The 11738-nt window shown below is 41.5% G+C and overlaps 1 protein-coding gene across 1 annotated transcript; it reads left to right on the forward strand.

Moving 5' to 3' along the window:
• Positions 1-1340: 1340 nt before the first annotated feature.
• LOC119921823 (olfactory receptor 4C11-like) lies at positions 1341-2348 on the forward strand. Its single transcript, XM_038741847.1, has one exon. It carries the CDS (start codon positions 1374-1376, stop codon positions 2346-2348), a length of 975 nt encoding a protein of 324 aa, XP_038597775.1. The 5' UTR covers positions 1341-1373.
• Positions 2349-11738: the final 9390 nt, after the last annotated feature.

Raw genomic sequence — 11738 nt, forward strand, 5'->3', positions numbered from 1 at the left:
GAAATACCAATTCAGATAATTTTATAATTATACAAAATCAAATACATCAAAATGTGTGCAGTAGTTATACTGAGTATCTGAAGACTAAGTTATAGAATTATAGAATCAAAATATGAAAAATCTCTGCAGGTCATTCACTTCATCCATTCTTCTGCCTTAATAATAATGATAATAATAGTAATAACAATTGGGGTTATATCTGTGTGCTAAGCACTGTACTAAGTGCTGAGGTAAATATAAGCTTATCAGGTCCCACATCAGGCTCACAGTCTAAGTAAGAGAGAGAAACGGTATTAGGTCCTCATTTTACAGATAAGGGACATGAGGTAAAGATAAGTTAAATGACTTGCCCAAGGTCACCCAGCAGATATGTGGTGAAGCCAGGGTTAGAACCTTCCTACTGCTTTTAAGAATGATATTTAAGTGCTTACAAAATGTCAGGCATTGTACTAAGTGCTGGTGTAGATACAAGCTAATTATATTGGACACGGTCCATGTCCCACATGGGGCTCATAGTTTAATACCCAGTTTATGGACGAAGTAACTGAGGCACAGAGAAGTTAAATGACTTGACCAAAGTCACACAGCACACAAGTGGCGGAACTGGGATTAGACCCCCAGGTCCTTCTGACGCCCAGGCAAATGCTCTAACAATGCTCAATAGTCATAAATTAAAATGGGGTGCATGAATAATATCTCAACAACAATGTGAACTGAGAGAAGAACATGAACCAATTTTCCAAGAAACAGATCTACAGGTGTACAACAGATTGTCCCCCTGGCCTGCAGATGTAGTCATTTCTACAACTAGATTTCTGTCTCATGCTAATAATAATATAATAACAATGGCATCTGTTAAGTGCTTACTATATGCAAAGCAATGTTCTAAGCGCTGGGGAGGATACAAGGTGATCAGGTTGTCCCACGTGGGGTTCACAATTTTAATCCCCATTTTACAGATGAGGGAACTGAGGCACAGATAAATTAAGTGACTTGCTCAAAGTCACACAGCTGACAAGTGGCAGAGCCGGGATTTGAACCCATGACCTCCAACTCCCAAGCCCGTGCTCTTTTCACTGAGCCACGCTGCTTCTCAGCCACGCTGCTAAGTTTAGGGGATCTCCAAACACTGTTCAATGAGAACATCAGATTGGAATGAAAATGTAAATATTCTCAAGGAGAAACTTTCACTTTACAAAGTCATGACCATGCTATTCTCTACTAGTTCACCATCTCCCCAGGATAGAGGAGAACCAGTCCCTGTTCCTTGGAATAAGATCCTGCCTCAGCCCCAAGGTAGAAATGCGAATTTCTTTCTTATTTTTGTAGGAACACCAGTTTTCACCCAGAGGTGCTCCGTGGATAGCGAACTCATGGCTATCCCAAACAGTGTTATAGAATTTGTACTGTTGGGACTGACCCAGGCTCCAGAGAAGCAGAATGTCATCTTTGCTGTCTTCTTGATATTTTACTTGGCTACACTGTTTGGAAACTTCCTCACTGTGTTGACCATCAAGACTAGCCCTACTCTTGAATCACCTATGTACTACTTCCTGGCCTATTCGTCATTTTCAGATGCCTGTTTCTCCTCTACCACGGCCCCTAAATTGATTGTTGACTCTCTCTCAGATAAGAAGACCATAACTTCTGGGGGCTGCATGACCCAATTCTTTGCACTCCATTTCTTCGGCAGCATGGAAATCCTGGTCCTCATTCTGATGGCCTATGACCACTACGTGGCCGTCTGTAAGTCCCTCCTCTATACCACCATCATGAATCAATATCTGTGTGGCTTTCTGGTGGGCTTAGCCTGGGTAGTGTCTTTCTTGCATTCTTCCGCCCAGCTTTTCCTCACCCTGAGCCTACCATTCTGTGGTCCCAATGTGATCGATCATTATTTATGTGATGTGCTACTTTTGATGAAACTCGCCTGCTCCGACACTCACTTGGCGAACCTGCTGTTCGTTTCCAACAGTGGGGCCATCTGTACCTCGGGTTTTGTTGTGCTTATGGCATCCTATGTGGTCATCTTGTATTATCTGAGGTCCAAAGGGGCTGAAGGAAGATGTAAAGCCCCGTCCACCTGCAGCTCCCACATTCTTGTGGTCACCTTATTCTTTGGTCCCTGTATATTCATATACGCCCGGCCCCAAACCATCTTCTCTACGGATAAATTGGTGTCAGTCTTTTATACGATCGTTACTCCCTTGTTTAACCCTTTGATCTACACTTTGAGGACCGCAGAGGTGAAAAATGCCATGGGAAAATTATGGAGCCGAAAAGTGCTTCCTGGGGAGTTATTAGCAAGATTTGGAAGATGGGAAGACGTGTATCTTGGAGTATTTTAAAGGGGAGGGAGATTCAGGTAGGGAACAGAGTGAGGAAGGGGTTCGCCTTTTGGTGCTCTGCGTTAAAGTTTTTAACTTTACCGTTAAAAAGAAATTGTCAGTTAACAGATTCAAAACTAAACACAAATAATGTTTTCCTGAACTGGTAAAAAGGCCGTGGCTTTGAAACCTTTCCATGGAATGGTGAATCCAAATGAAACTGATGGTTCCAAGTGAAACTGGTTTGGTTTAACCTTTGCCAATGTTTGAATGGATTTGGAACAAATATGCCAGGGCATGATGTGTTACCCATCATGTGGGTTCTATGCTCTTTTTTCATCTCTTTCTCCTCCTCTGCCCAACGCCCCCCTTCCCTCCCCCCACCCCCTCCCCACAGTATTTGTATATGCTTGTACATATTTACTACTCTATTTTATTTGTACATATTTATTACTCTATTTTATCAATGAGGTGTATATAGACATCATTTTATTTATTCTGATGGTATTGACACCTGTCTACTTGTTTTGTTTTGTTGTCTGTCTCCCCTTTCTAGACTGTGAGCCCGTTGTTGGGTAGGGACCGCCTCTATCTGTTGCCAATTTGTACTTCCCAAGAGCTTAGTGCAGTGCTGTGCACACAGTAAATGCTCAATAAATACGATTGAATGAATGAATGGTCCAATCCTTTCTTCAAATGTTTTGACCCAGGAATGACTTCCTGGGACATCTTCAAAAGGACAGTTTCTGGGAGATTTAGGCTTATCTGGTCTCACCTGAAATGGGACCGATGTTTTCCAGGTAAAACTACCTTTCACCTTCTGCATCTGTAAGGGTGGATGTGGGTTGAGATGGATGAGAAATCATTGTCGGTAGCTCTTCTGCCTGTAGACTATTGTGATTTTGCGATGGAGGGGTTGATTCCTGGTGGAAGTCTGAATTGGGAAGTTACAATGAGATAGGATGGGGTCATTATTCTAGAATGTGACAAATGACACTTTTCTGGTTTGCTCATGGAATTTTGTTAATTAGTTTTAAAATAAAAATGTGTATTTCCGTTCATGACCTTGAACATAGATACTGTGGGAAGGGAAGGGATCCAATGGATTTTCAGCTGTGGGGGTATCCAGCTGTTTGCACCTGCACAACTTTTTGGGCTGGACATTTAGGTTCCCTCAACCCAGGGCTCCGAGAAGTCCCGACTCCTCTTAAGCAGTGTTGAAAAGAACCCAGAATTTTTAAATCGGGCTTAAAATGTCCATCATCTTTTTGACATGTTAGTTCTTCTAAACGTCCTTGCTATTCTCAAAACCCAATCTGCTTGCCTATCTGCTAAAATCCTCCTCCTCTTTCCACTCTTGCTCTCCTGAAGAAGTTGTCAACCATGAAACTGAGTCTAACCTTCGGGAATTTTCCTGATTTCCGAAGCGACAAAAGTCACTTTTCTGGTTGAAAATCATTATTTGTCACATCTAAGCCTGGATTTGTCCGGTGAAACTGATCATTTGCATCACCATCACCACGTCCTTCTTTCTTGCCTGTTTCTCCGTCATAAACTTATGTTTCTCCTTAGGACAGTTTTTTTTAAATATAGTATTTGTTATGTGGTTACTACCTGCTATACACTGTATTAAGCGCTGGGATAGATACAAGATAGTCGGGTTGGACACAGTCCCTGTTAGTCCCTGTTCCACATAGGGTTCACAGTCTTAATCCCCATTTTATGAATGAGACAACAGAGGCCCAGAAAAGTTAAGTGACTTGCTCAAGTTCACATAGCAGGGATTGATGGAGGATTGGAACTCAGGTCCTCTGACTCCCAGGCATGGGCTCTTTCCACTAGGCACACTGCTTCTCTTGCAGATTTGTTCCATGAGAAGAGAATCATGTCATTCAATGGATGCCTGCTTCTTTGCAGTTTATTCTTTGCTGAGACTGAGATGTTAATAGGTGGGTTCCTTGATGCTCTGGCACTATGTGATTATTATAATTGGAATCTATGAGAACTACTATATTTACATTGGGCAATAGGGCAACATAAGCCAGGTTCAGATTTATTTGAGAAATCGAGTTGCATCACAGTGATATTTTGCCTTTCAAATTGCTTTTCCACAAGGGGCTTGGCATTCCCCCATTACCAAAATTACTGGGTTCATAGGGGCAGTCCAGGGCCCTGCCTCTCTTCAGCGAGACACCAAATTTCTTTTTTTTTAATGGTATTTGTTAAGTGCTTGCTGTGTGCCAGGCCCTGTACTATGCGCTGGGGTAGATACCAGCTAATCAGGTTGGACACAGTCCATGTTCCACAAGGGGCTCATAGTCTTAATCCCCATTTTACATCTGAAATACCTAAGACACAGAGAAGTGAATCAACATGCCCAAAGTCACACAGCAGACAACTGGTGGAGCCAGCTTAGAACCCAGGTCCTTCAGACCCTCAAGCCCAAGCCCATGCCCATGCTCATGCCCATCTGGACCATGCTGGTTGTTCTCTTCTCCCTCACCTCCCCTAGGAACAAGTTCTGTCTTTTCAACATAGAAAATATTGGAAACACTGTTGCATTTAGACAGGGTGGGTCAGAGAAGAGTGGTGAGATGATGAGCCATGAAAAATAATCTTTTACTGTTGGTCCTGGTTTTACCTTTTTTCCATCTGTGTCTTTAAATAAATCAATCAATGGTATTTATTGAATGCTTCCTGTATGCAGAGCATTGTTCTAAGCACTTGGGTAAGTATAATGCAACACCTTTGGTAGACACAATATTTGCCCACAAGGAGTTCACTGTCTACAGGGGAGACAGACACTGAAATACATTTCCTCCCTTGTTTAGATTCCAAGTCTTCTGAGGGGCAGGGTCAAAGTCTGAAATTATCTAAGTCTTCTTCCTCGAGCTTAATATTATAACTCATGCAATTCTAGATGTTTAAGTAATATTCTTATTGATTATTGAATGGTTTGTGAAAAAACACAAACTCTTTCGAGAAGTGTGGGGAGCTTAGTAAATTTGATTTTTAATTTTCCAGGTAGCATCATACAAAAATAAATTGGCCTTTTCAGGTCAGAGATAAATCCTCTTGAAATATACAGAGAGGTCTACACAGCTATCCAGATAATTCAGATGGAAACCCTCCAAACTTAACATTTGTCTGAATTGCTCAGGTATATTGATATACAAGTGGATTGTTTTGTTTTGAATTGTCTGAATTCACCAAGTGACTGTTCTCTACTTCACATTGGATTTTTCAAAGTGATTAAATCAGTAACCCAAACTTCATTTTAGAGGAAAAGTAGGACATTTAGGCGTGGATCTTCCTGGCCAATTATCTGAATAATTACTTTAGTGTTTGTAGAATGATACATTGTTGATGAGAATTAACTAATGGTCCATTGTAAAACTCAATAGCAATATCAAAAACTGAAATTCAGACTCTGGTAAACCCAATCAATGCAAATTACTACAAAAATATTTTTTTGAGAGGTCACTAGATAATCCTGAACTTCAATCCTTTTTCTGAACCAGACTAAAGCTCTGTACACCTGTACTGATAGAAGTTCTGATTGTATTGGTTTCAGATGTCTGGGGCTCTGTCTGGATCAGTAATCTCTAATTAGAACAACAACTTGGAAAGAGCATGAGCTTATGAGCTTGTGAGTCAGAAGACTTGGGTCCCTCCCTCCCTCCCTTCCTCCCTTCCTTCCTTCCTTCCTTCCTTCCTTCCTTCCTTTGTTCCTTCCTTCCTTCCTTCCTTCCTTCCTTCCTTCCTTCCTTCCTTCCTTCCTTCCTTCCTTCCTTCCTCCATCCCTCCCTTCCTCCATCCCTCCCTTACTTCCTCACTTCTTCCTTCTTTCTCTCCTTCTCTTCCTTCCCTCCCTCCTTCCTTCCTTCAGTCGTATTTATTGAGAGCTTAATGTATACACAGCACTGTAGTAAATGCTTGGGAGAGAACAATATAACAATAAACAGTCATATCCCCTGCCCAAAATGTGTTTATTGCTCTTGAATTGACATCTTCAATTTACCTTTCTAGTCCCACAAGTCCTAAGTATGTTAAATGGGGCATAGGATATCTCACCTCAACACATAGGGTAATCCTTCTTAATGTCACACTCCTGGAGTATGGTCCTGAACAAGAAACATGAAATAGGTGGACCTTCTTTTTCTCTGTTCTATGCAAGAGGAGAAATTCCCGGTCAAAAAGAAATCTGCTTGGAGTCCTTGGGGTTTCCTAAGCCCTTTGAATAGGAGGTAATGATCACTGATGACCAGGTAGGCATCAGGTTGATTCTTGCCCTGTCCTGTTGATGATTTAGCTTGGTTACTGCTTGGATAGCTGGTGACTCTATGTCGGGCAATCAGGCATGTTGATGCTCAGTCAGTTTTTTTGTCTTGCTTTGTGACAGTTTGCAGCACGAATCTCTTCGTCATTTTGAAAAAATTGTAGGAAGCGGCAGAATATTTTTCCTCACTTAGAACTCCATGTTCTCGAACACTACAACAAAATGGGAGTGTTATAAATTGAAGGGTATTAATTAGGGAAGAAGAAAACAATTATTTTGCATCCATTTAATCATGCATTTTAGGCTTGTGAAGCTGGCAGGAAATGGGCCTAATTTTTCATTTTCTGAAAATTTCATTCTTAAACATTTATTTAAACCTAAACCAAGATTATTGGTTTGTGCGGGAAACATTTCTAACTGGGGGATTGGGATTCTTTAGGAATGAAATTCCCCAGGTTCATACCACTTTACATCACTCACTTTAAATGCGTCTGTGGTGATCTGGGATAACAGAGGAGATGTTTTCCCCAAAGATGTTGTTATAGCTTAGAATTTAGGAGTGAGGGGCAAGTATATAACTATAACGTTTGCTGCTTTCTGAGATCAGGGGGTAAAGGATCTCAGAATATCACTCGGCATTTGCTGAGAGAACTTTCTTTTCCATCTTTCCAAAGAACCCTGAATGAGCTCAGAAAGGAGCAATGGAAAAGCTGAAAAACCCAGTCAATCAATCAATCAATCGTATTTATTGAGCGCTTACTGTGTGCAGAGCACTGTACTAAGCGCTTGGGAAGTACAAGTTGGCAACATATAGAGACGGTCCCTACCCAACAGTGGGCTCACAGTCTAGAAGGGGGAGACAGAGAACAAAACAAAACATATTAATAAAATAAAATAAATAGAATAGATAAGGTCATGGGTTCAAATCCTGGATCCACCACGTCTGCTGTGTGACCTTGGGCAAGTCACTTAACTTCTCTGAGCCTTAGTTACCTCATCTGTAAAATGGGGATTAAAACTGTGAGCCCCACGTGGGACAACCTGATCACTTTGTATCTCCCCCAGCGCTTAGAACAGTGCTTTACACATAGTAAGCGCTTACTAAATTCATTCATTCATTCAATCGTATTTATTGAGCGCTTACTGTGTGCAGAGCACTGTTCTAAGCGCTTGGGAAGTACAAGTTGACAACATATAGGGGAAAGGGGGAGACAGAGAACAAAACAAAATATATTAACAAAATAAAATAAATACATACAAACAAAATAGAGTAATAAATACATACAAACATATATACATATATACAGGTGCTATGGGGAGGGGAAGGAGGCAAGGCGGGAGGGAGGGGGAGGAGAGGGAGAGGGAGGAGAGGGAGAGGAAGGAGGGGGCTCAGTGTGGGAAGGCCTCCTGGAGGAGGTGAGCTCTCAGGAGGGCCTTGAAGGGAGGATGCCAACATTATTATTATTCTTAGAGCCTGTCGTGGGCAGGGCCTGTGTCGGTTTACTGGTCTGTTAGAGCAGTCTCCCAAGCGGTTGGGATGGCGCTGCGGCCCCGGTAATAATGATGGCATCTATTAAGTGGTTAGTCCAGTGCTCTGCACACAGTAAGCACTCAATAATAATAATGATGGCATTTATTAAGCGCTTACTATGTTCTCTAAACGCTGGGGAGGTTACAAGGTGATGAGGTTGTCCCACATGGGGCTCATAGTCTTAATCCCCATTCTACAGATGAGGTAACTGAGGCACGGAGAAGTGAAGTGACTTGCCCAAAGTCACGCAGCTGACAGTTGGCAGAGCCGGGATTTGAACCCACGACCTCTGACTCCAAAGCCCGGGCTCCTTCCAGTGAGCTACAAAAATAAATACGATCGAATGAATGAATGAAGCGCTTATTATGCGCAAAGCACCGTTCTAAGCACTGGGAAGGTTACAGGGTGACCAGGTTGTCCCACACGGGGCTCCCAATCTTCCTCCCCGTTTTCCAGATGCGGGAACTGAGACCCAGAAGTGCAGCGACTTGCCCAATCAATCAATCAATCAATCAATCATATTTATTGGGTGCTTACTGTGTGCAGAGCACTGTTCTAAGCGCTTGGGAAGTCCAAGTTGGCAACATATAGAGACGGTCCCTACCCAACAACGGGCTCACAGTCTAGAAGGGCTTAGAACAGTGCCCAGCGGTTAGAACAGTGCTTTTCACATAGTAAGCGCTTAACAAATACCATCAATATTGAGGGGAAGACAGACAACTAAACAAAACATGTAGACAGTTGTCAAAGTCGTCAGAACAAATAGAATTAAAGCTATATACACACCATCAACAAAATAAATAGAATAGTAAATATGTACAAGTAAAATAGAGTAACAAACATGTACAAATATATATACAAGTGCTGTGGGGAGGGGCAGGAGGTAGGGAAGGGGAAGGATGGGGAGAAGGAAAGGAAAAAGGGGGCTCAGTTAAAATGGGGACTTTAAAAAATGCATTTATAGGTTTTGAAAATGGTCTCCTTGTAGTTAAGTATGAGGCAGTAGAGGGAGGCAAAGAATCCAAGAACCAAAGACACACTCAATCCATCGATCGTTTTTAATGAGAACTTACTATGTGCAGAGCACTGTATAAATTGCTTGGGAGAGTATAGTACAACAGAATAGCGGACACGCTCCCTGCTCATTTCTTTGCAGTTGAATACAGTTCAGCACAAGGCCTCTTGATGTATGTTTGAAATAAAGAAAATGGCTATTGAGGTCCTAGAAATACATTCTCCACTTACAACCCGAAAGGTCATATCGAGGGGAAAATCTGGAGCAATATAATCCAGGCTCGATTTTCTGTTGGGTTACATGGGGTCACTGACTGGGAGCCTTTTGAAACTGGAATCACGAGTCTTGGAGAAGTTCATGGTTGTCTCTGCCTTTGTTTCAAGTAGCTATTCCCACCTCCATCCCTTCCACCACACCTAGAAAGTCATTAGAACATTTTAGGTACAATAGAATATGTTTTAACTGTACTATTCATTTTTACACCATTTTTGTAAAACAGAGATACTTTTATGGGAGATACACCAAACACTGAAATAAGGTCTGCTTTGCTGTAGTGCATAGTGAACTGAATTACACTCTTACCAAGCAACGGTTTTACCTCTGAGAATATAAACGATATATTTCTTTGGGTTTAGCTGATGGAATATATTGTATTACTTCACAAAGCCACTTTGCTCTCTTCTAACTCTCAGTGCATTGATTTACTTTAATCACTTTTTAGCTGGGATTAACACTGTCCTAGATTGTTTAGGAGACTGCAAACTGAGTGGACAGTAAGATGGGGCTAAACTCACAGTAGCATGACCTAGGAGAAAGAGATTGGGTCTGGGAGTCAGATGTCCTGGGTTCTAATTCCGGTTGGGCCGCTTGCTTCTTAATTTGTCTGTGCCTCAGCTTCCTCAACTGTGAAACGGGAATGAAATGGGAATAAAATACTAGTTCTCCCTCCTACTTAGACTGGAAGCCCCGTGTAGCACAGGGGCCATGTCCAAACTGATTAACTACTGTCTACTCCAGAGTTTAGAACAGTGCTTGGCATATAGTAAGTGCTTAACAAATGCCATTGTTGTTATTATTACTATTATTGTTATTTTAATGAGGCATGATTTGCACCAGCCACAAATAGCAATACAAAAGGGGGATCTGTTTGGATCTAAATAGATGTCTTAGATGCGCTTCAAGTTGCTTTGCTAGAGAATCATGGGATGACAACGAACAATGGTGCTGTGGGGAAATTGCTATAATTTAGGATTAATTTTAGGAATTTAAATGACTCGAATGAATGGTATAATCCATATCGATGAAGATGAAAAGGAAGCAGACAGAAGGGCTGGAAATCTGGGGGAAGCATTTGGAATAAACAACTGATGTGCAGAATGAGAAGGTGGTGAAGGACATGGGGTAAATAGGGCAACAGTTAACAAAGACCATTATTTGGTTGTTATTTCCAGAGCATATGCATTATCTGTATTAATCCATACATGGCACCAAAATACTACATCTGAAAATATTCTGTAGGGCAGGCTCTTTGACCATAATTTCTGGCGCGAAAACCAGACAAAGCAAGTCTGAAATAGTGCTGATGGGTTGGTTATGGGGCAGAATCCAAGGCTACATTTGGGAGAGGGTTCATATTCAATGCATTCATTGTCATCAGGCTGAGCAGCAGGTTTCTGAAGAGGTATAATAGGTATCCCTTCACCATTAGGTCTGATGATTAGTATCACAAAGTGTGAATGCTCAGTCAGTCGAAGGTATTTATTGGTATTTATTTCTTACTGTGTACAGAACACTGTACTAAGCCCTTGAGAGAATGCAACGCAACGAAATTGATAGATACATTCCCTGCCCTTAAGGAATGTACAGGCTAGTGAGAGCTCCCAGGGTCTTACCTCTTGCGATTTCACCACCATTGTTTGAGTCTCACAGGGGAAAGACAACACTGAAGAATCAATAGACCCAGGAGTTTCTATTCACCAGCCTGAAAATCATCAGGGGAGACACCGAATAACAGTAGAAACAGGAATCTAATTAAGTCAAAAGTCTAGATTGATGAGGTCAAAGTAGATTTAAGAGAGGTTAAATTCCATTTTCTTTCCCGGGTATTTTCAGGGACATCTACTCTCACTACCAAATGAGAGAAAGAAAGGGTCAAAGTAGCCACTGCGGGCTGTGAATGAGAGGAAAAGAAGTTACCTTCACTTGGAAAATTAATAGTAATGATAACCCTGCAGCTAATTTATCAAAGGGCTTTGGCTTTGATGATATTTGATTAGGGGTTTACAATCTGAACCATGATTTTAACCTTTCTAAACTATGATTCTAAACTATGATTCTTTTGTTAACATTCTATATAGGGAACAAACATTTTGTGCTAGTATCTTCAAGCCATGAGTACCTGACTCACTAGAGAAATAATTTATATTCCTTTATCTTAGAATTATCTTGAGACAGTGCAGCAGTAGTGATTTTCTCCAGGTTTTCTGATTATGAGACTGGGATTAAGTTTTTTCCATTTTAAATGGCATCAGCATTGAATGGGAAGCAGCATGGCTTAAGGGAAAGGGAATGTTCCTGGGAGCCAGA

The sequence above is a fragment of the Tachyglossus aculeatus genome, unplaced genomic scaffold, assembly GCF_015852505.1.
Source record: "Tachyglossus aculeatus isolate mTacAcu1 unplaced genomic scaffold, mTacAcu1.pri SUPER_30, whole genome shotgun sequence".
Lineage (NCBI taxonomy): Eukaryota > Metazoa > Chordata > Mammalia > Monotremata > Tachyglossidae > Tachyglossus > Tachyglossus aculeatus.